Source organism: Canis lupus, chromosome 2, assembly GCF_048164855.1.
Source record: "Canis lupus baileyi chromosome 2, mCanLup2.hap1, whole genome shotgun sequence".
In the NCBI taxonomy this organism is placed as follows: domain Eukaryota; kingdom Metazoa; phylum Chordata; class Mammalia; order Carnivora; family Canidae; genus Canis; species Canis lupus.
Window position 1 is genome coordinate 4,264,798 of NC_132839.1, and position 24,639 is coordinate 4,289,436.

General features: G+C 35.8%; 1 protein-coding gene across 20 annotated transcripts in view; it reads right to left on the reverse strand.

Moving 5' to 3' along the window:
- The window catches only part of FER (FER tyrosine kinase), a 432,700-nt gene that overhangs the window by 290,113 nt on the left and 117,948 nt on the right, over positions 1–24,639 (reverse strand). For 17 of the 20 annotated variants that reach the window (XM_072788238.1, XM_072788233.1, XM_072788277.1 and 14 more), the window contains one exon: positions 15,118–15,307. In XM_072788238.1, the coding sequence (XP_072644339.1) occupies positions 15,118–15,307 (190 nt within the window). Of the gene's footprint in view, positions 1–3,046; positions 3,186–13,676; positions 14,531–15,117; positions 15,308–19,734; positions 19,857–24,639 lie in introns of those variants that run through there. The other 3 variants (XM_072788359.1, XM_072788374.1, XM_072788380.1) reach the window with 3 other exon arrangements.

The window sequence follows — 24,639 nt, forward strand, 5'->3', positions numbered from 1 at the left end:
AAGGCAGGCGCTAAACCGCTGAGCCACCCAGGAATCCTCTTAATTTATTTTAAATTCATGTGCTCTCCTGTGCCATCTCCTTTTTCCTAGTCCCCTTTCTCTTCAATTTTGACCTACCTCTTATTTCTGCATGTTCTTTACCTTCCATCCTCTTTACCCCTATTTATCTTCTTCCTCCCTTCACCTGTTACTCTCGTTCCTGTCCTCTCCTCTTCAGATCTCTTTTTTTCCCTTCGTGAGTCTTCCTTAACAGGCTTAGGAGACAAAGGATGACAAGAAAGAGGGATTCCCTCCCAAAGCAAATTTTTATTACAATAGCCTGATTTATCCCCTAGTCAAAACTACAAAACTATGTTGTGGGATAAGAAGGATGTTCTGGCTCCAGGAAGACTGTATCTAATTGGGAAAAAAAAGAAATGAAAAAAGGAACACAAACCATCTAAACTGCCAGGGTTTCAGTAGTTTCTGACTCCTTGGAATATCTAAGATTCTAGTGACTCTTGGATTAATTAAACATCTCAAAAGACAACTAAGCCTTTCTCTTGCCTGACCTTCTACCCCGACCAGTCCTGGTCTTGGTCCTTCGGCCCCTGAGGCCAGCCCCCTTCCTAATCTCCAGCCTCCTTTCTTTCCATTACTTCCCAGGGCCCTGCCTCCGCCATATCCTCCTGGCGTTGGCCCCTGGGGCCTTCTCACGTCCCGGCTGCACCCAGAAGCCAGTGCTCCTTTCCAAAGTTTCAAGACCTTTTCCTTCGCCTTCTCCTCTATTCTTTTTGTCCACGTACTTCTCTCAAGCAAGATTACTTTTGTGAAGGGAAGGGCCAGGGTTGGGCAACACTGTGAGATGGACTAAATCCATCTTCAGCAATGTCCGACCTGCCTTCCGGCAGCACAGCCCGCCCGAGGCCGCCTCAGCGAGCGGCTGCCGCGCCCGCGCCACCCACCGCCGGGCCTCGCGCTTTCTCCTGCTCCTGAGCCCCGGGTCCGGGGTACCTGTTACCACCTCGTGAAGCTTAACACGCTGCAGAATTCAAAAGAGCAACATCCTTTGCCCAAGAGTCCTCAAACTTTTCAACCCAAGAGACCCGAAAGACACCATGCTTTCTCAGGGGACATCACAGTTAACTATGGCCTTTAAGAAAAGAGAAAGGAAGAGAGGAAGGTATGCAGGCCCCCACCCCCAAAGAAAAAAATATATATATATGAAGGGAATTGGAGATAAAAAGATAAAAGGGCAGCCTGTGCAATTTATTTTAAAGGATTTTTGTTTGTTCCTGAGAGACACAGAGAGGCAGAGACCCAGGCAGAGGGAGAAGCAGGCTCCATGCAGGGAGCCTGACGTGGGACTAGATCCCAGGATCCCGGGGTCACGCCCTGAGCCAAAGGCAGACGCTCAACCATTGAGCCACCCAGGTGTCTCACAGCCTGTGTAATTTTATTTTATCTTTTTTTTTTAAGATTTATTCTTTTATTTATTTATGATAGACACACAGAAAGAGAGAGAGAGAGGCAGAGACACAGGCAGAGGGAGAAGCAGGCTCCACGCTGGGAGCCTGACGCGGGACTCGATCCCAGGATTCCAGGATCGCACCCTGGGCCAAAGGCAGGCGCCAAACCACTGAGCCACCCAGGGATCCCACGGCCTGTGTAATTTTAAAAGCACCCCTCACACTCCTTCCAAGTAATCTGAAAAGACAGCCATAAACAACCTAACACAGAACAAAAACTAATACACACATCCGGAGTTGAGCGTGCTTTCATACCAGGCCCATGCTAAACTGGAACACATTTTTTTTTTCCCTGAAAATTTTAGGTGGAGTTCAAGATACATAGAGCAGGGAACAAATATCAAAAGGATAGTTTATGAACTTCTCACAGATTGACAAGATCCCTATACCCAGAAGACATATCCAAAAACAAGTCATTCTGGTTCTCCAGAACACTACTGTGTGTCTTTTAGTCACCCCCGCCCCCCAATTCCAAGGCATAACCACTGTCAAGGGTAAGTGGGTAACCAGAATCCTAACTTGTAGTATCATGAATTAGCTTGGCCTCGTTTTGAACTCCATATAAAGGGAATCCCAAAATATGTAATGTCTGGTATCTTTCACTAAACATTATGTAAGATTCATCGCTGCTGTATGTAGTTGCAATATGTTCATTCTCATTACTACCGAATATTCCACTGGGTAAATATCCTACAATTTATCTATTCTACTGCTGACATTTGGCAGTTTCCAGATTGGGTCTAATATAAATAGGGTGCTCCTGTGAATATTCTTGTCCATGTCTTTTGAGGCGTATACGTACTGATGTCTATTGCACCTATGCCTGGGAGTGGACATACTGGGATAAGGGTACGCGTATGTCTATCTTTAGTAGGTACTGTCAACTAGTTTTTCCAAAATGGTTGTTATCACTACACTAAATATCTGAACCGCTAAGATATTTTCGAGAACAAAGTGCATCCTGGCCATGCTTAAATAACACAAAATACTGAATTTTTTTGTCCATATAGAAGTAATAAATATACTAGTTGAGTCTAATTTTCTGCATTTTTTTCTATCAGTGTTAAAAAAAAAACTTTATTACTTTTAAAACGTATTCTGGAATAGTTTGCCCTTCTACAATAACTGAGTAGGTGTTTGGTTTGGTGCTTATATACTGGAACATGTAGAGACAGAGCCTAGCTTTTTACTAAATACTGGAATCTAACCACTGATGGTTTGTTTCACTTTGCAACATCAGGCATATTGGAGAAAAGTTAATTGAGCATCTACTTTTCACAAGGTACTGCATTAAGCACCAGCATCCCTATATTATTATAAGAAAAAAATATTTGTAAGAGATGAGGTATTTTTAATAACAGCATAAATGAAGCCAAGGCATTTTCACTCTCAATGATAATCTACAGGCCTCTCAGATACTCGCCTTCATTTACTGAGGTGTTTGCAAGTGGCTTTGTTTAAAATAACTATAGCATAGGAGAAACAAAAAACTATATTCATTTATAAATAGAAATTTTTCATAACTTTTTAAGGTTTATTTATTTGAGAAAGAGAGAGCAAGTGTGTGGGGAGGAAGGACAGATGGAGAATCCTTCAAGTAGACTCCCTGCAGAGTGTGGAGCATGGAACCCAAGGGGGGACGTGCTCATCCCAGCATCCAGGAGACCATGACCTGAGCTGAAATCAAGAATCGGATGATTAACTGAGCCACCCAGGTGCCCCAGAAATTTTCAGCAATTTTATTACTCTCAGTTATTATGACGAATTAGCCGTGTAACTAAATATTTTTTCTTAGATAATTAAATTTTGTCTTCTCAATGTATCTGCATTAATCTGTAATAGTCCAAAATCTTTTTTTTAATTCTTTTTTTTTTTTAAGATTTTATTTATTCAGAGAGAGAGAGAGAGAGAGGCAGAGTCACAGGCAGAGGGAGAAGCAGGCTCCATGCAGGGAGCCCGACGTGGGACTCGATCCCGGGTCTCCAGGATCACACCCTGGGCCGCAGGTGGCGATAAACCTCTGAGCCACCGGGAGCTGCTCTTTTTCTTAATTCTTTTTTTTTTTTAATTCTTTTTTTTTTTTTTTAAGATTTTATTTATTCATGAGAATACACAGAGAGGAGAGAGAAAGAGGCAGAGACACAGGCAGAGGGAGAGGGAGAAGCAGGCTTCATGCAGGGAGCCAGACGTGGGACTCGATCCCGGGTCTCCAGGATCACACCCTGGGCTGAAGGCGGTACTAAACCACTGAGCCACCAGGGCTGCCCCCTTTTTTTTAATTCTTAACTAACATAGAATGAATGCCAGTTCATAGTGTGTCCATGAGTTAAGTAAACAGTTAATCTGGGAGGGGAAAAAATCAGAGGAAGAAAATCTAGTAATAATGAAATTGTTAATAAATTTAAATGCTTTATTACATTTAACCCTTTTTTGTGTGAACTGAATTTCTCTGCTTTCATTTTTTATCTTTATCTTGACTGATATTCCAATATTCCCAATTTTCTTGGAAATGTAGATTTAGGAGTAATCATTTGTTGTTTAAATAATGACAGAAAGGGGAGAAAAGGCCACAGATACAGGATTACAAAGAAAGGATTGAAAACCAAGGGCTGAGGGCTAAAGCCTCAGGAATGTTAATGGCTGATTTCATCACAGCACTTAACTGATGTTTTCCTGTTAATCAGTTGTTTATTGCCATTTTCTGCCTGCTAAATGTAGATCCATGAGTGCAGAGATTTTTGTCTATTAACCCCATTGTCTCCGGACATGACACAATATTCATAGAAATGGTTAATAGTGTTTAACAGGTACAGGAGGGAAGAGAAGAAATGGGGACAAAGGTGGAACAGACAGTAAAGAAAGAGAAATGGCGAAGACAGAGGAAAGAAAAGGAACAAAATCAAAATGTGTACTGAGCACCCTAACTATGTCTGGAGCTCTATATCAAGCCTCTGCCTTTGCATTTCTTTAGTCCCGATGATGCTATGAGGTGCCTATTACCAACTACATTTTACAGATGAAGAAACTGAGGTTGGGAGGGAGGTAAAAATTCACATAAAGGCAAATAAACTCAGAATGATTTCATTCAAATGCCCAGTTTCTGCACCCTGTCCTGCTGCTACAAAGAGAGCCTTTAAATAACACTGAGGGAAAAGGACAAACGGAGTACAAAGAAAATCAGAAAATTGATTTACTGATAGAGTGAATTAACAGTATCGCATAAGAGTTATTTTTTTTTTATTTTTTATTTTTTAAAGTCAATTTAAGTGCTCCATAATTGCAAACTTAAAAGAAAAATGTTAATTTCCAGAATGAATAAGTAATCATAAAATAGAATGGCATTTAGGGATTTCTTTTTCTTTCATTCACATTAAACTATAAAAGAAAACTAGTATTAAAATGCAATTCTGAGTGGTATTTTTATAAAAACTGCTTGGCACACAATTTTAAACACAAACTTCAATAGTGTAGGAGAAGAAAAAAGTGAGCTTCAAGTAGTTAAATGACACTAAAATTTTTCTTCAAAAAAATTACATGGTCAACCCTATTGATGTCAGTAATACATAAGTCACAAGCTAATAACATGATACTTCATTTAAAAAATATTTTGTAATCTCGTGTGGACAAAAGATAATATTTTAAGTACAGACCCAAACATGTTGATCTATCAATGCAAAAATTAATAGCATAGATTTTTAAAAGAAAAGATTTATGCCTAATGAAAAATAATATCAAGACTAAGGAATTAAAAAAAAAAAACGACTAAGGAATAATGACTAGCCGGGAAATAAGCACACACATTAAATCTTTTCTGTGATAATCAAATAATCAACTATTAAAAAAAGACAATAGCAGTTTGCTAAGTGGCAGAGACTATTCTAGGTGGTTTGAATGTGTAGACTTAACCAATTCTCACAGAGAACCCAAGAGTAGGTAAAACTGTAATTCCCATTTTAGACATTGGGAAATGAGGGTGAGAAAAGCCCCTGACTCGCCTAACATCACACAATTTAAGTGACGAGACAGAGATACAAACCCAAGAGACCTGGCTCTGCAGCTCCAGTGACCGCTCTCTCCAGTGATGATTCTACTGCAATCACACGTTAATCATTATCTCGGTGACCACTTGAGACTCTCTTAAAATGTCACTGCCATGATTATTTATAAAGTGAGAAATATTTGATAGAGACGAACTTTAACATTTAAGCCATTTTTTAAAACTGAGTGGCATCAATTACAACCTGCCAGAAGATATCCTGAAATTCCCTACCTATTCATTTACTCTACCTACAATCATTTGCTAGGTGTGCACCTAGGTACTGCAAGGCACCTGAATTTCTTGAGATGTTTTAATACACGGATACATCAAAGTAAAAATACAGTCAACTTTCAGTTATTAATTGATTTCTTCTGTTCCATCTCCCCCACCAAACCCTCTCACAAAGTCTAAATCTATTTTATCTTTGACCCACCCTTCAAAAAAAAAAAAAAACCCATAGATAATATTCATGTACTAAGTAATCATAAAATACTTGAGGAATCCTAAATAACAATATGAATCTCAATGTTTAATCCTTTTTTCATTAATCATAGTAGATATTTAATTCTTGCCTTTCTTCTTTTATTATACCCTTTTAGGGCTAATTAATCCCTGGCCATTAGTTTGTGCTAAGATATTAGGAAATTCAGGGACGCCTGGGTGGCTCAGCGGTTGAGTGGCTGCCTTTGGTTCAGGGTGTGATCTCAGGATCCGGGATTGGGTCTCGCATCCGGCTCCCTGCATGAAGCCTGCTTCTCCCTCTGCCTGTGTCTCTGCCTCTCTCTCTTTCTGTGTCTCTCATGAATAAATAAAATCTTTAAAAAAAAGATATTAAGAAATTCATAATTTAAAGAGTAAGTTTGAAATATATATACACATAGGCCTATTTACCTATGAAGATACACATATAAATGAAAATGAAAAGTAGTTTTTATACACACACGTATACACACACATGTATACATATATAAATGAAAAAGCTACTTTTTTTTAACTATTTACTTGATTTGGCCTATATATATATACTGCATATGCATATGAGCCCAGGCAACAAAGGTATAAATTGAAAACATTTTGAAATTTTAAGGGCTTTTTCCTGGATAGAAGATCCAACTTAACCCAAAAGAACATCACCAACATCATCAATTGGCCCATATGAATAATTTCATTTGTATGAACCAAAGAAAAATGAATATTTAAAGGAATCCTTTTTTTAATTGAAATATAATTGAAAAAAGAAGAAATAATTAGTTTCGGGCATGATTCAATATTTGTATATACTATGAAAGAATCACAGTAAGTCTAGTTAATATCTATCACCAAACAGTGACAATTTTTTTTTTCTTATAGGGAGAACTTTTAAGAAGTACTCTCATCAAATTTCAAATACATAATAGAGTATTACTAACTATAATCACCATGCTGCATATTACATACCTTGTACTTATGTATTTTGTAACTGGAAGTTTGTACCTTTAGATGACCTTTACCTGTGCCCCCATTTCCCAACCCTGTCTTTGGCAACCACCAATCTGTTCTCTGTTAACTATGAGCTCATTTTTTTTTTTTAAGATTTTCTTTATTTCTTTATTTGAAAGCGAAAGAGAGAGATACAGAGCGCGCACACAAGCTGGGGGAGCAGCAAGCAGAAGAAGAAGAAGAAGCAGGCTGAGCAGGGAGCCCAATGTAGGGCTCAATTCCAGGACCCTGGGATCATGACCTGAGTTGAAGGCAGACACTTCACGAATTGAGCCACCCAGGTGTCCCGAGCTCATTTTTTTTGTTTTAAAAGATTCCACAGATATCATGTAGTATTCATCTTTCTCTGTCTTACTTATTTCATCTAGCATATAATTCCTCAAGGTCCACCCATATCATCACAAATGGAAAAGATTTCATTCTCTTTAATGATGAACAATATTCCATTGTGTAATATATACCACATCTTCATACTTAATCCACTGATACACACTTAGGTTGTTTCCATTTCTTGGCTGCTGTAAACAATGCTGGTATGAATATGGGCGTGTAGATATCTTTTCAGGTTAGTACTGCTTCTTTCAGATAAATAGCCAGAAATGAAACTGTTGGATCATAGGGTAGTTCTATTTTTAATCTTCTGAGGAACCTCCAATATTGTTTTCCACAGTGGCTGTATTAGTTTGAGCTTCCACCACAGTGTAAGCAGGTTTCCTTTTCTCCATATCCTCACCAACACTTATTCTTTCTCATCTTTTTAATAATAGACATTCTAACAGGCATGGAGTGATACCTCATTCTGGTTCTGATTGGCATTTCTCTGACAATTAGTAATGTTAAGGAATCTTGACTGGAGTCATTTGGAAAAGCCAACAAGGCTTTTGTAACCTAATCATAACCATCTCTTAACTTCATTGTTTTAAATATTAGAAATTTATATACTAAATAAACATCAAGCATAAGATATAGCTGTAAATATACTTCAGGTATCAGATCTTAGGATAATTCAATAATATTAATGGCCTACAAAGCCACTGAAGGTTCAACATGATAAAATTCCTGCCTTAGGAAAGCTAGAAGCAAAGTTTATTAATCTACAAAACTAATATATTAATTCAAGGTTAATATAATAATTAACATCTATAACTGACATTGTTATCAGGTTTAAACACTGATATTAAACACTTATTTTGAGAGTAAAATCTAAACCTATAAAGTTGCACAAAACCTTCTAAAAAGTGTCTCACACACAAACTCCATTTATATACATAATAGTATTATAAAGAATTTACCAAAGTTTTCTTTATAATAACATAAGGTTGAAAACCATGTAAATATGTCACTCCTTTGCTCAAAATCTTCAATGTTCTCTCATATATCTAACAGCATCAAAGTCTTTACAATAATTTTCCATGACTGTATGATCCAAATCCCTATTATTTCTCTGATCCCATCTTTGAGTTATTCTCTCTCACTCTGTTCTGAAATATTCTCATTTCAGGCAGTCTCAGCATTTGCGCCCTTAGTTCTTTCAGATCTCTGCATAAATGCCACTTTATCAGTGAAGACTTGATAACCCCCATATATAAAAATACATGCCATCACTCTTTTTCTTCCATCTTGCTTTATTTCTCTCCAAAGAACTAATCATTACTTGACATACATATATGTTTAAATGTTTAATATACTTACTATTTAATATATATACATTGAACTGTTTGTACCTAAAGAGTGAAAGGTCCAGGAGAACAGAAAAAATTATGTTTACTTTGTGCACTACTATTCCTCAAAACCTAAAATGATACCATTACCCCTGACAACAAAAATTCATTGATTGAACAAATGAAAAAAAAAAAAAAAGGAAGCAACTGTATATGCACTATTATGAAATGATACCTAAAATATATTACATTAAAAAGTAAGGTACAGAACAATATTGTTTTATGCACTACCATTTCTGTAAGAGCAGGAGGCATATAATGAACGTTTATGTTTTTATCTGTATACAATGCTTCTGGAATGTTACCTCTGAGGTAGGAAACGGAGAGACCAAGGAAGGACACTTAGATTCCTATATCTGTACATGTACTACCTATCCAGAGAAATTAAAGTTTTGCCTTTATGAATAAGATATACACAAGATAATCCTGCAGGAAAATCTACAATCTATACCTAACTCAATGAATACTAATTAATTTATACATGAACCAAAGTGTAATATTAGAATAAAACTGTAATAAAATCTTACGTGTTTCAATAATATATAACACACATTATTTCATTTCAGTGTCATAAAAATCCTGTCAGGCAAGGTGGATATATATTCATTCCTTCTTTCTATGGAAAAGAAAAGTCAGAAAGGTTAAGAAACCTGACTGTGGTTAAAAAGCAGAGGCAAAGCTCAATTCGGGTCTCTTAATTTTTTGTCTGGTACTTTTCTCAATATATTTGATGAAAAGAGGCTTCAAATTAATATTGATCTTATGTATTTCAAGAAAGAAAGTGTACCCGATGAGGAAAACAGATAAAGCTTCAATGATGTTGTCAATCTCAACTGTTATCAGTCCATTTTAGAGTTTAACTATAAAATTGAAAATATATCAGATACTACTATAAAATGGACTATTAATGAGTCATAATGACAGACAATATTTAGTAAACAAACCAGATATTTTGTTGGTTGCAAATATAACAAAACAGGATTTTACTGACAGTGCTGTTCAACTCAGCAGAACTTAAGAAGATTTGCAGAAGATAAATAGACATTGCATATTAGTCTAGCAAAAGAGCTTAAAAATGTGCAACTTCAGAAACATCAAAGTAAAGGCAATTATCTCTCAGAACAGCTAACCATATTTAAAAAGTAAGAACTCATTATGAAGTACCATCAATTCTAGATATATCTGACGTATAAGAAAGATTCTGTCAACAAAAATTATTATACGTTGTGCATAGCACATGCTATTATAAAGTAAAACAACTAGGTTGCTCTGGAATGAAAAGGAAGTCCAATTTCTCAACTCAACAGATACTGACTGAAAACTTATCTTCTTACAACTAAACAGATAAAAACAAACAAAGTAAAGTGATGCTTTTAAGTTAATTAATTTTAAAAATAGGAAAATCAATGTTACTCAGGGATTAGAAATTTCTGGTATTTCCATCATTATCCAAGGACAGCCAACAAAGAATTCACCTTCCTCATAAGCTCCAAAGGCAGATTCTTCTGCCCTGAAGAGCTAGAATTGAAGAATGAAATAAAATAATCCTTGGTTTTATAGAACATTTAAACAACTCAAGATTCCTACAGATTTCTCAGCACATTTAATCTGCCAACAACCCAATCAGCTATGAAAGATTTATCTTCTAATTCAGTATTTCCCAAAGTATGTTCCATTGCACTGTGGCCCCTTCAAGACACTCTTTGAAAAGGAATTGGGTCAATATTTTCAGAGACACTGCCTTCCACGCTACATTTCCCCTACCAGGCATTGGATATTAAAAGTTTAGAAAATTCCAGCAGTCAGTACAAAGGCTTCTTTTGTCTTAGCCCAGCATGTCCCAAATTCTGGAACTCCTTTCTCCTCGGAACACTTTGAGAACACCAAATTCTTTTGATTTTCTACTCACCGGTTACTCCCTTAGTTTCCTATTGGGTCCTCCTCTCCTAGACCACTTAACTTGAAGTGCCCCAAAGTTCGATCCTTCTTTCTCTTTTCTTCTCTATTCTCTCTTACTTGGTGACTGCATACAGTCACATGATTTTAACTTACAACCCTCAAATTTATATCTCCAGTCCAAATCATACTCCTGAACTTGTGGCCCAAATACCAAATTTTGACAATGACTTGTTTTTCTTAAAAAGGCAAACTAAAATCTTGCTCTTCCTCTTCAAAGCTGCTCGAGGTATAATCCTTCCATGCACTCAAAACAAATTTTAGTCTTCTAGTCTGCCTGCTAAAAACATTTAAATCATCCTTGCCTATTCTTGCCCATATCCCATATTTAATCCATAGGAAATTTCCTGGGGTCAACCTTCAAAATACATCTGGAAGCGAAACACTTCTTTCAACTTCCCATGCTCCTCCCATCCTTGCTCAAACTGTAAACTATAACGTGGGCCACTGCAATAATCTTCTTCCATCTTGTTCCCCTTAAGTAGTTTAACATTTCTGCCATAGTAATCCATTTAAATAAAAAGTCAAAGCACGTCATCCCTCTGTTACTGCTCTCCAACCCAATGGGGCTCCCCACTTCACTCAGAGAAAAGCTATAATCCTTAGTTAATGGTCCACAAAGCCCCAAGAACTGTTCTCCAATGCTTCTCTAAACTCGTTCCCTATACTCTCACCTTCTCCTCTACTCAGACTTCCTTAACCACCCCTTGAATAGTCCAACATCCTCCTGCATAATAGCCTCTGCAACAGGTGTACCCTCTGAAATGTTCTTTCCCGAAGTTAAGGGATTTAATAGCTCCATTACCAGTCTTTGTTCAAATGTCAACTTCCCAATGATGCTTATCCTGACTTGAATTTAAAATTCTGTCCCAACCTCTAGACACTCAACCCTCTACTCTACTGTTTCTATTTCTTGTCATTTATCATTTTCTAGTAATAATATATAATTTACCACTTATTTATTAACTGCCACTCACTAAAGATTGTGATCTCTAAGAGAGGGCTTTTTTTTCTATTAATTTTATTCACGGAGGTATCTCAATCACTTAGAAATGTACTTGACACATTGTAGGTGCTCAGTAAATATTTTTTGAATCAATAAATGAAATATACTTATGCCCAGACAATAGAGAAGTACTGTGCAATACTTACTATTCATTAATATTATTTTCTCCTTGGTATTTTGACCAAAATAAGGCCAAGGTTTAAAAAAAAAAAAAAAGAAGGATGACTTCTCCTGGGACCCTTGGGGAGGGGAGGGGCTCAGTGGTTGGGCCAGGGCAAGATTCTGGAGTCTCAGGGTGGAGTCACACATCAGGCTCCCTGCAGGGAGCCTGTTTCTCTCCGCCTGTGTCTCTGCTGCCTCTCTTTCTGTGTGTCTCTCATAAATAAATAAAATCTTTAAAAAAAAAGGATGACCTCCTGACAGAGATATATTATATTATCTGTCTCCACAATTTTTTTAGATTTCTTTAAATAAACAGCCTGTCATACTTACTGTATAATACAGCCAAAATAAACATTAATACATCTAAGAACCTGACGATACAACCTTAACTCTGATTACACATTGAATCACCTTAAAAATTGTATAATATTTTATAAGATCACTAAGATGGGCTGTAGCACCATACGGCACTCCTTCCACAAAAGCATTCACCACTGAAGAGTAAGAGTAAGTGTCCTGGTTAACACTGCCGATAATTAGGATCCTGTAAAAGGGTTAATTAATGGACTCTCTTACTCTTAAATAATATTTAGGCCAAATTTTCAAGATTTTCCATTATACCATAGTTTTATTTTTAGTTCTTCCAATTCTTCGATATTCAACTAGATTTTTTAATGACCCATTGATTCTTAAAATGTTATTTTATTATTTTAAACTCCATATATTATGGCATTCCACTGTAAATTCCTTAAAGAATTACTGGAGGCACTGCCTCAAGGAAGAGATATGTTCATGATTAACATTTCAATTATTTAAAATAAATTGGATAAAATGAAATGAGTCGCATCACTCTGTAAAAACTTCCAGGGTGTTATTCACCATCACTTAATAATGGGTACAAGAGAAAGTTTAAAAGTGCTAGAAAAAGAAAAAAAAAAAAAAAAAAAAAAAAAAAAAATAAAAGTGCTAGAAAGCAGTTTGTTCTCATAAACGGCTATATGTTCTCTATGAAACATTATTTATTCATTTGTTAAAAATTTTGTCTTCAATGATTATGAAAGATAAAATTGCAAATGATTGCAAGTTCCTAAAGAAGTAAGAATTGATTGTTATATTTTAAGTTTCAAGGTCTGGTTTATAGTCATAGTTACCAAATGAGGATATGCTATCATCCAGTGAGTTGAGTATCTTGTTTTGTCATAATAATGCCAATATGGGTCATGTGACAGAGAATTAATTAAAATAAATTAGGGGACAGCCCCGGTGTTTCAGCAGTTCAGCACCGCCTTCAGCCCAGGGCCTAACCCTGGAGACCCGGGATCAAGTCCCACATGAGGCTCCCTACACTCTCCCTCTGCTGTGTCTCTGCCTCTTTCTCTCTCTGTGTCTCTCATGAATAAATAAATAAAATATTTAAAATAAATAAATTAAATTAAATTAGATTAAATAAAAAATAAAATAAAATAAAATAAAAAATAAAATAAAATAAAATAAAATAAAATAAAATAAAATAAAATAAAATAAAATAAAATAAAATAAAATAAATTAGGTAGTCAGTTCTAAAACTATCCGCCACTGAATCAAGCTTTGAAGTATCCAATTCCACACCCACATGGAGACAAGGAAGTATTATAAACTACACTCAGGGAACAAAGATTTACTAGCCAAGGTTTTTAAAACCCAAGTAAAAGAAAAAGCTTCAGAAGTTCCTCTGAAAGAATGCATATAACAGATAATTATCAAGAATCAGAAAGGGCCCTTAGTACATAGAGGAAAATCTTTATTATCTGATAGGACAGTAAAAGAGAGAAGGGAAATATAATTCACAACAATGTAATATACAGATTAGTATGGCTCAATTAATAACAAATATGGGAATAATCACAATAATTTAAATATTTCATATTTTCACATTTATCACATTTTTAAGTCCTTTAATTTATCGAGATCCTTATCTGGCCCCTTCCCCAAGAAATCAGTGTCTGTTTTTTAGAAGCCCCATTTGCACAGTTTTTCAGTGACTCAGAATGCTCTACTGCCTTTTCTTTAAGAAAGGAGTGAAATACACTCCCACTGTGCCCTCTACCTCCCTTACAACTCCTGCCTGTGTTTGTGTGGACCTCCAATCCCCAGAACCACGCTGGGATGGACACCTTGTCTGTAAAACCCTGGGTAACTATCAAATCATGATCCAGACTTCAGATTGTTCTGTATAAAATGCAAAACAAATGTTTTTATTAGCAACAACAAAAAGTGTCTCCTTTCTTACAGAGACACTGGAATATGTTTAACAATCAAATTTTACTATTTAGAACCACATAAACTAAAAATGACGATAATACCAGCTATAGTATCATTAACTATGATAGTTCTATCTATGGACTACATTCAGCTACTCACAGAAAAAGCCAAGGACATAGCTAAGGCTTTTTCAACCTTGGCACTACTGATATTTTGGGCTGGATCCTTTTGTGTTGAGGGTGTGAGGCAGAGGCTGTCCTGTGCATCATAGGATGCTTAGAAGCATCAGTAGCCTCTACCCATCAGATACCGCTATAGCACCTACTAACTGTAACAACCAAAAATATGTGGAGACATTGCCAGATGTCCTCTGGGGGGCAAAACTACTGCCTTGGTGAGAACCACCAACCTAAAATGGCTAGAAAGAAGGAAAAGAGGAAAGAAGGGAGGAAGAGAGGGAGGAAAGTATTTATAACTAGGCATTCTAAACAGTTAATGAAACTACATAAAATGAAGCTGAATTTCTAGATGGTGCAATTGAATGTGTTTATTGTAGTTTAAGAATATTTATATGAAAAACCTACTTTTAAACAAAATCAAATGTATTGTCAAATAGTAAACACATCATCAATCTCAGGTAAATAAGATTGTATTGTACTTAAGAAGGAAAAATAAATAGCTTTCTCCTTATTTCTTACTTCTATCTTAAGAACAACACTCTATCTTCCTGCTGTCTCCCAGGATGAAAAATACTACGGTCTTTGCACTCAGTTCTGAAGGCAAGAGAAGAGCTTTTTCCTCTGACTCTAGAAGTGGTTCCAGAAAGTGTTCTCCAGATGACCTGAGGTGACTGACAAGCCTACTTTGCATTTATGGACAAGTTTAATAGGATCTGCACATTAACAAGACTAATAATTTGTCATAGCAAAAGAATTAAGTTTTGTATTCACTTGTTACCCAAATAGTACTCTTTCAAGTTTTTCTTTTGATTACTTTTTGGCTTACCATAGATGTAACTGATCGTGCATCTTCTTCATAATTCACTACTGGAGGTGGCTCTTTCCCTTCATTTTCTTGTACTTTTTGCTCTAGTAATTCTTTCTGTGCTGTAAACTTTGCCTCAGTGCATCTCAGCTGCTGGACTGACTGTTTCAGCTCTTCTAGTGTCTGTTTTTGGCTTAGCAGAAGCACAATACTGAAAGAGAACACGTTAGACATAAATTATTTCAACTTCTTTAAAAAATGAAGACTTTAAAGAAAACCATATAGGCACATTATGCTTCTGTTTCATTTTCATCTTTGTAACAGTCCTTCAGAATCATTAGAATTATAAAACTAAACAGCTTGCACATCACGATATTTACTAAATGTTAGCATTAACAAAATGAAAGGGGTAAAAAACAACAAAATGGAAGAAAATATTTGGAAGCAAAACCCAAATTCTGGATGCTTTCAAATCTAATGTAATCTATGGCATTCATTCTATTCAACAGCTAAACCATTTACCTCACAGAGTACGGACACTTAGGCTGAGAAGTGTGGCGCCTAAGGGGAATTAATACGACTGAAGCAGAATCTCAGTTTATTTCAAATCTCAAATGGAATGTAGCTGAAGGAAGACCTGTGCCTTGGGTAAAATAAATCATATCAAGGTGACAACCCAGGACGAAGCTGTGTTTATATTGCACGGGGTGTGTTTTTAGAGTTGGAGAAAACTGTTCTGACAAGGACTGAGGACTGAGCTGTGACTGAGGAAATGAACACAAGTCTCCAGATCTTCCCAATACCAAGGCTACCAAGATAAGTGACTTCCCCATTTCTTCTTTTGAGAACTGCATAGGCCACATGTTCTTTTATTGTGACCTATGAACCCCTGAAATCTGCCCTAAAGGGAATTTCAAACTATTTCAAATTCACCCACAAGAAAAAGGTAGTGGTGGCAAGGAATACCTTCTGGAAACACTGTCATACATGGCATATTAATATTTTTTTTTAGGATTTTATTTATTTATTCATGAGAGACACAGAGAGAGAGGCAGCGACACAGGCAGAGGGAGAATCAGACTCCCTGCAAGGAACCTGATGTGGGACTCAATCCCAGGACCCTGCCAGGCACTCAACCACGGAGCCACCCAGGGGACCAGCATATTAATATTTTAAAGAACGGTGTGATGTACCATTGAAAACAGGTCATTAAAATGTAAGTGACACTAAACTGTCAATAAGGGAAAACTTCAAAACTGGAGAATAAGATCAGAAAATGTCACCTTCTTAAATTAGAATCTAAATGGATCAATATTGATTGAATAAGTAATCAGAGGCAGAAAGAGCCCACTAAGAGAGACTTGTTTATAAATATGATGTTGATCAATATTTTGAAAACTCAATTCCAATCAAATTGAGCAGGGTGCCACCTCGGTGAATGCTATAAAGAAAGCTATAATCTCCTCATTATACTGCAGTGAGTTTCAGGTGAGTATCCTAACAAAAAAGGGAACTCAGGTAGAGAACGGAGTGAAATGTGGAAAAAGTAAAACTAACGTTTAAGATTATTTTTAACAAGAACTTAGCAGTTCAAAAGATTAGCCCCTCCAACCAGTGGAGTTCACGGCAAGAGTAATGAAGAAGGGTATACATACCATCAGAGCTCATTAACACTTCCCAAGTAAAATCATCGAGGCATAATGGAAAGAGTGTAATTACACTGAACGAGAACAGATTCAACTTAATGACTTAATCACGCTGTTTTTCTCATCTTCAGTTTTAACATCGGAAAAATTGATAATAATACCAAACTGTCAGGGTTGTTCTGAATACAATGAGATAATTCTTGAAAAACTGTTAGCACAATACCTACCATAAAGTCAGAATACAGTAAATAGCAATTATCATTTATATCACCGTCATTCAGCCATCTGTGACCTGGGTTCTAAACCCACACAGATTTTCTGACAAATTCATGCTGGTTTGCCTATTAGGTAGTAAGTCCTTTTACATACTAAGTTAGTTACATATTTTTTTTCTCTATAAATCTCTTCAGATTTTTAAAACAACCACTTTTGTGGACATAAATTCATGAGGACTAGGTTCTGGCTAAGATTACAACCATATGAACCTAAAGCTTCTTGGGAGTTCCTTCTTTGTACCTCCTAGCCACCAAAGAATCACATGACAAGAGGACAAGGAATGACAAAGTAAATGTACGAAGTAAGATGGTAAAAACACATATTTGTATACATACATAGGATGAGTCTGAAAAACAGGGTGAATGATTTCACAAATGTGAACCAATTATTAGAGAAGTATACTTGAAAATAATAACACTGTAAAACCATTGCTGCTACCATTAGCCTTTTGTAAATAAATTTCATAAATAGGAAAAAAGGCAAAACAATAATCAAAGGAATGATTAATAAACTTCAAAATAAAATATGAAATATCAAATAAGGAACAATAATTGCAAAAAAAGTCAATATTAACTGAACATCTGAACAAAATTCAAAGAAATACATTTATGGGAAGTAAAACATACATTTTGTTATCTCTTCAACTATATGGCAGGCCCCCTAAGATGACTACACCCTCCTCTCCAGAACCTGTGTATATATTACCTTACATAGCAAAAGGGAGTTTAAGGACATTGGAACGGGGAAGTTATTTTAGATGATCCAGGCAAGCCCAATAGAAGCATCTGATAAGAGGGAAGAAAAAGGGGACTATGTTAGAGAAGGCAATGTGACAAGAACAAAAAGGGAAGAAAGGCACTGTGATGTGGGGCCAGGATCCAAGGAATGAGGAAAGTACCTAGAAGCTGAAAAACAGAAAAAGTAGATTCTCCCCCCCGACCCCTGTGGGCCCCAGAGTATCCAGAAGAAATTAGCCCCATCAACAACTTGCCATTACACCCGTAAGATTCATTTCCAACATCTGATCTCCAGAAATATAAGAGAATAAATTTGTGTTGTTTTAAGTTACCCAGTCTATTGCAATTTGTTATGGCAGGAAAAGAAAACAAACACAAACCCTAAGAGAGATGGTACCATTTTAAGCAGTTGAACTAGAAGGATTGTTATATGGTTGTGCAGTAGCCAATAACAACCAGAATATACACTTAGGAGAAAAATATTAAAGAGTTAGAAGTATTATTAAGCCAGGGGAAAAAAAGGCTGTATTACATGAAGGATGTAAATAAATTAGTTTTAGCTTCATTAAATACTAAACACATTTTTTGAAGGATTAAACCATCATAGGAAGTTAGAATTAAAAAAAAAAAAAAAAACAACAACTTAAATAGAAATATCAGACAGCCCAGCAATTCTGTTTCTGGGTATTTACCTAAAGAAAACAACAACACTAATACAAAAAGATATCTGCATCCCTATGTTCCCTGCAGCATTATTTTAAAAAGCCAAGATATGGAAACAATCTAAACGTCCATCAATAATGGGTGGATGAAGATGATGTGGTATGGTGTGGTATGGATACAGATTATTCATATATATTATATATAAATATATTTAAATATATAAATCCACAATGAAATATTATTCAGCCATAAGCAAAGAATGAAATCTTGCCACTTGTGACAATATGGATGGACCTAGAGGGTGTTATGCTAAGTAAAATAAGTCAGACAGAGAAAAACAAATACCATATGATTTCAATTATATGTAGACTCTAAAAAACAAAACAAACAAAACAAAACAAAAACTTTGATAATACAGAGAACAAACAAGTGGTTGCCAGAGGAGAGAGGGTTAGTAGGATGGGCAAAATTTGCAAAATGAGTTAAGAGGTACAAACTTCTGGTTATAAAGCAAATAAGTCACAAAGATGTAAAATACAGCACAGGAAATATTAGTCAATAGTATCATAATAATTTTGTTGGTGACAGTAACTAGATTTATCATAGTGCTCATTCTGCAATGTATACAAGTGCTGAATCACTACGTTTTTTACACATGAAACTAATAGGATATTGTATACCAACTATAGTTCAACAAGAATAATAAATTAATAAATTAAAATCTTTGAAGTCCTATATATTAGATTCAGTTTAGAGAAAAAAAAGCTCTATTTTTAAACATGACATCTCATGGCATTTACAGTCTCAATATTACTACTATTTCACCTTTATTTTACTCCAGATAATAAATGGGGTATTCCAAAATGATCGATATAAAGGAGAAAAGTTACTATTTTCAACAAATGGTACAAGCACAAGTGGACACCCAAATGCAAAAAAATGAATAAAAAACCAGACCTTATACCATTCATAAAACTTAACTCAAAATGGATCATAGACCTAAAAGAAGACATAAACTATAAAACTCCTAGGGGATATATAGGAGAAAACCTAGATGACCTTGGGTACGATAGCTTTTTAGATAACACCAAAGGCACAATCTGTGAAATAAATATTTGATACACTGGACTTCACCAAAATTAAAAACTTTTGGTCTCTGAAAGACAATGTCAGGAGAACAATAAGATAAGCCATAGACTGGGAGAAAATGATGAAAAACACGTATCTGATAAAGAACTGTTATCCAAAATATACAAAGATCTCTTAAATGTCAACAATAAGAAAACAAATAACTGAATTTACAAACAGTCAAAGACCTTAACAGACATTTCACCAACGGAGATATACTGATGGAAAATAAGTACATGGAAAGATGCTCCCCATCATAGGTCCTCAGTGAAGTGCAAATTAAAACAATGAGCTACCACTACACACTTATGCGATGGCCAAACTCCAAAATGCTGACAACATCAAATGCTGGCAAGGATGTGCAGCAACAGGAGCTTTCATTCACTGCTGGTCGGAATACAATATGGTGCAGCCACTTTAAAAGGCAGTTTGGCAGTTACTCACAAAACTAAAAATACTCTGACCATAAGATCAAGCAATCACACTCCTTAGTATTTAGTCAAAGGAATTAGAGATTTATGTCCACACAAAAGCCTTCACACAGATGTTTTATATAATAGCTTCATTCATAATAGCCAAAACTTGGAAGCAACCACGATGTCTGTTAGTAGGTGGATGGATAAACCGTGGTTCATCCAGACAATGCAACGTTATTCAGTGCTCAAATGAGCTACCGTGCCACAAAAAGACATGGAGGAAATTTCTCTGTGTATTAAGCGAATGAAGCCAATGTGAAACGGCTACATCATGTCTACTTCTAAATACATGGCATTCTGGAAAAGGCAAGCTATAGGGATAATAAAAAGATTAGCAGTTGACAACAGTTGAGGATGGATGGGGGCAGGATAAGTAACTGGAGTATGGAGGATTTTTAGCAAAAATTACTCTATATGATACCATAATGATGGACGCACATCATTATGCATTGCTCAAACCCACAAAATGTACAAGAGTGAAATGTAATTCATTTTTTTGTAAATGTAAAGTTTTAAAGATTTTTTTTTTTTTGAGAGAGCACTGAATGTGTGAACTGGGGTGAAGTGGGGGGAGGAGTAGAGGGAGGAGGAGAGAGAAAACCTCAAACCTCAAGCTAACTCCCTGCTCCCTGCTGGGAGCACAGGGCCTGACATGGGGCTCGATCCCAGGACCCTGAGATCATGACCTGAGCCAACCAGAATGAATGCAGAATAGAATGTAATTTAAAGTAAAACTTTAGGCGATAAAGAGGTATCACTGTTAAGTTCAACGGTTGTAACAGATGTAACATTCTGGTTGGGGATAATGATAAGGGGGAAGATATGCATGAGTCAGGACAGGGGTTATCTGGAAGGTCCCTCAAGCTCCCCTTCAATTTTGCTCTCAGAGCCATCAGAAAAAACCAACCTGCCACTGCCGCACTTCATTTCAGACTTTTGGCCTCCAGAACTATGAGAGAATAAATCTGTATTTTAAGCCACCAGGCTTACAGTCCGTTGTTCTGGCAGCCCTAGGAAACTAACACACATATACCATGGAATGCTACTTAATAAAAAGGAATGAGAGTACCTGGGTGGATTATGATGAATGTAAAAAGCCAATCTCAAGAGACTGCATACACTGTGACTCCATTTACACAACATTCTCTCTTGGAAAAACAAAACTGTAGAAATGAAGGATAGATTAAAAGTTGCCAGGAGTTAAGGGTGTGAGATGGAAGGCAGTGCAGCTATAAAAACGCAACATGAGGGATCCTTGCGATGTTGGAAATGTTCTGTACCATTACTGCATCAATGTTAATATCTGGATTATAGTATTATGTTGTAGTTTTCCAAGATGCTACCATTGGGGAGAACTGAGTTTAGGGTACCTGGGAATCTCTCTGTATTGATTCCTACAACTATATGTCAATCCATAATTGTCTGAAAATGAAAAATTTAATTAAAAATGCAGGGATCCCTGGGTGGCGCAGTGGTTTAGCGCCTGCCTTTGGCCCAGGGCAGGATCCTGGAGACCCGGGATCGAATCCCACGTCGGGCTCCCGGTGCATGGAGCCTGCTTCTCCCTCTGCCTATGTCTCTGCCTCTCTCTCTCTCTCTCTGTGACTATCATAAATAAATAAATATTTAAAAAAAAAAATGCATATCAGGGCAGCCCCGGTGGCTCAGCAGTTTAGCGCCGCCTTCCGCACAGGGCATGATCTGGAGACCCAGGATCAAGTCCCACATTGGGCTCCCTGCATGGAGCCTGCTTCTCCCTCTGCCTGTGCCTCTCTCTCTCTCTGTGTGTGTTTTTCATGATTAAATAAATAAAATCTTTTTTAAAAAATGCATATCATTACTGCAGCATCATGCTTCCTCAGGTGAAAGAAGGTTTTAATAATACATGTCTTGGGTTCCTAAATACTCTGTTTTAGGGATAGTCCTTTTTTATTCTCCTTCAGGAGTTCTAAAATATCTATTGTACTGTATCATATTGGCAATCACTTAGTCATTCTGAGACACTATCCTAATACCAGGAATTAAGTAAAAATATACATTTCCTGGTTTTTAGTTTAGTGGTTTTGAAGAACAATAAGATTTCCTAGGAGCAATAATATGTCCTGTTGCAAGGTTCTAGTCCTAGCTTTTTTAATCAACATGTCTGATCATGAAATTAATAAGCAACATTAGCTTCTTCTAATTAATCTCATGGAGTTTTATACATAATGATAAAATTTCACTTACATTAACATCTTGCTTTTGTTCAATAGTTAATTTTTTAAAAGTATTGCTATAATCACTATACCACATATTATTCAATTATTTTATGTTTATAATACCATTGAGTAAACAAGCTATACATACTACAGTAAGAAGAAAATTATAGAAAAATGAACAACTGTATAATACAAGATATATTGGAAGCCATAAATTAATTAATTTTTAAGACTTTATTTATTTATTCATGAGAGACACAGAGAGAGAGGCAGAGACATAGGCAGAGGGAAAAGCAGGCTCCATGCAGGGAGCCCGACGTGGGACTCGATCTCTGCTCCGGGATCATGCCCTGAGCCAAAGGCAGACAAACGCTCAACCACTGAGCCACCCAGGCATCCCAATAAATAAATTTAAAACGTGAATGGGATCATGGTCTTTGCACGTGCAACTTACTCCCTATCACTGACTACTCTTTCCATGCATTCTTCACATGGAGGGCAACTTCTGTTGCCCTAGCAAAAATGCCACTTTCTAGGAGACCCCTGACTACCTATCGTAAGTAGGTGCTCCTCTATTATTCTTCTATCTGAACTTATCTGATAACAATTATCATAATTGTTCATTTCTTATTTGTATTAGTCTACTCCGAGAAAGTGTAAGCGTCATGAGACATGGGATGATATATATCTTACCTTTCATTGTATTCACAGTGCCTAGCAGACATGCAATAAGTATTATCGAATGAATCCCTTATGTAGGCAGGACTATTTTCTGAAATACACATAATTTTCAAATCTTGAGACAAAAATAAAAGATCCCTGAATTTGCAGATTAGAATACCCTAGATGGATCAAGTCTTTTTTTTTTTTTCTTTCAAGTCTTAATTAACTATAAGCCAGAGGTGATTTTACAAGTCTCTTAAAATTTCAGGGCCTCAGATGATACACAATTTGAAAGACCGGGGTTAAATCAAATGATCTCAAGATTTTGCATGGCGCTGAGTTTTGATTTTATAACATATAAAGTATTTTTAAGTATTAGGTGATAATGGCATAAAACACAAAATTGAATAATCGTTCACTTTTTGGAAGTCAAGCCAAACATTAAAACCAATAGTAATATTACTTGCTCTTCATGCCACCGAGTCATAAATAACATATGCTTGGTATACTCTCCCATAAACTATTTTCTAATACAGTAGACAAGGATCATAAATCAGGAGAAGATTGATATTATTTCCATTTGAATAAATATGCTTTAGAAGTAATGAGTAAAGTTATGTATACTAGAGTGACATTTTGCATTGTATTAAAATTATACCATTTCAAGTGGCTGGTTTTATTGCTTTTACTCTAATTTTTTTTTAAATATAATTCTACAATAGCTACATTTCAACTGAGACTGCATTATTTATATAAGCTAAAACTCTACTTGTTAGTGTGAATTTAATGTCACATAAAAACCATTCTTTAAGTTTATTTTTCATTTTAGATTATTCAATTATAGGAATCAAAGCTATCAAATGATTTGTCATAGAATTTATTTTTTCCCTGTAACCATAAAATGTTTTAAAGACATTTATGTTAAACTCAAATGTAAAGGTTTTAACTTTAGTTCCCTATTATAATTCAACAGAACCAATAATGTCTTCTGTTAGGCAAAAATTCAGTAGAATTGCAATAATTTAAGAATATAAATATCTGACTTATAGAATACTTTTAGCATTTGTGAAGAACTATAATTCTGTTTTATTGTTTAATTACTTCCAATTAACAGTACATGAAGCTAATAAAGTACTGCCTCGTAAAAAAAAAATGTAATCTATTTCTAAAACTAGATTGAAAAAGCTTTTAATTATATCTGTATTTAAATTTATATGTAGATTTGTATGTAGATTCACATACATACACACACACAAAAAGGAAATGTTTATGAATTCTTAAGAAACTGAAATGCAAACATTTTCACTAGAAATGAAAGGTTGCTTCAGGTTGCTTCACAAAATATTTTAACATATAAGGGAAAGACAAACTTCAACTCTACTAGCATCTAAATTACTGAGATTTCACAATGACTGCTTATAGTTATATAAATGTACTTAACGTTTTCAAGATTATGCCACAAAGCTAACAATAAAAATATCAGAATAATATGGGCTAACAAAATTTGAGTTAAATAGGACTCAGCCCCTGAACTGCTTGACATACTTATCCCTTCTAACTTATTCTCATAAGAACACTATTTAACAAGATCAAGCTGATGCTGTGATCAAAGAGACATATGCTGTGGAGCCAGGAACTCATGCATTTTCCACCACTGCCTAGGTATGTAATTATAATTTTTTTTAATTCTCTAAGTCATAAAGGTAAAATACAGGCATAGTGAAGACAGCATTCAATGTGATAACGTACATACATC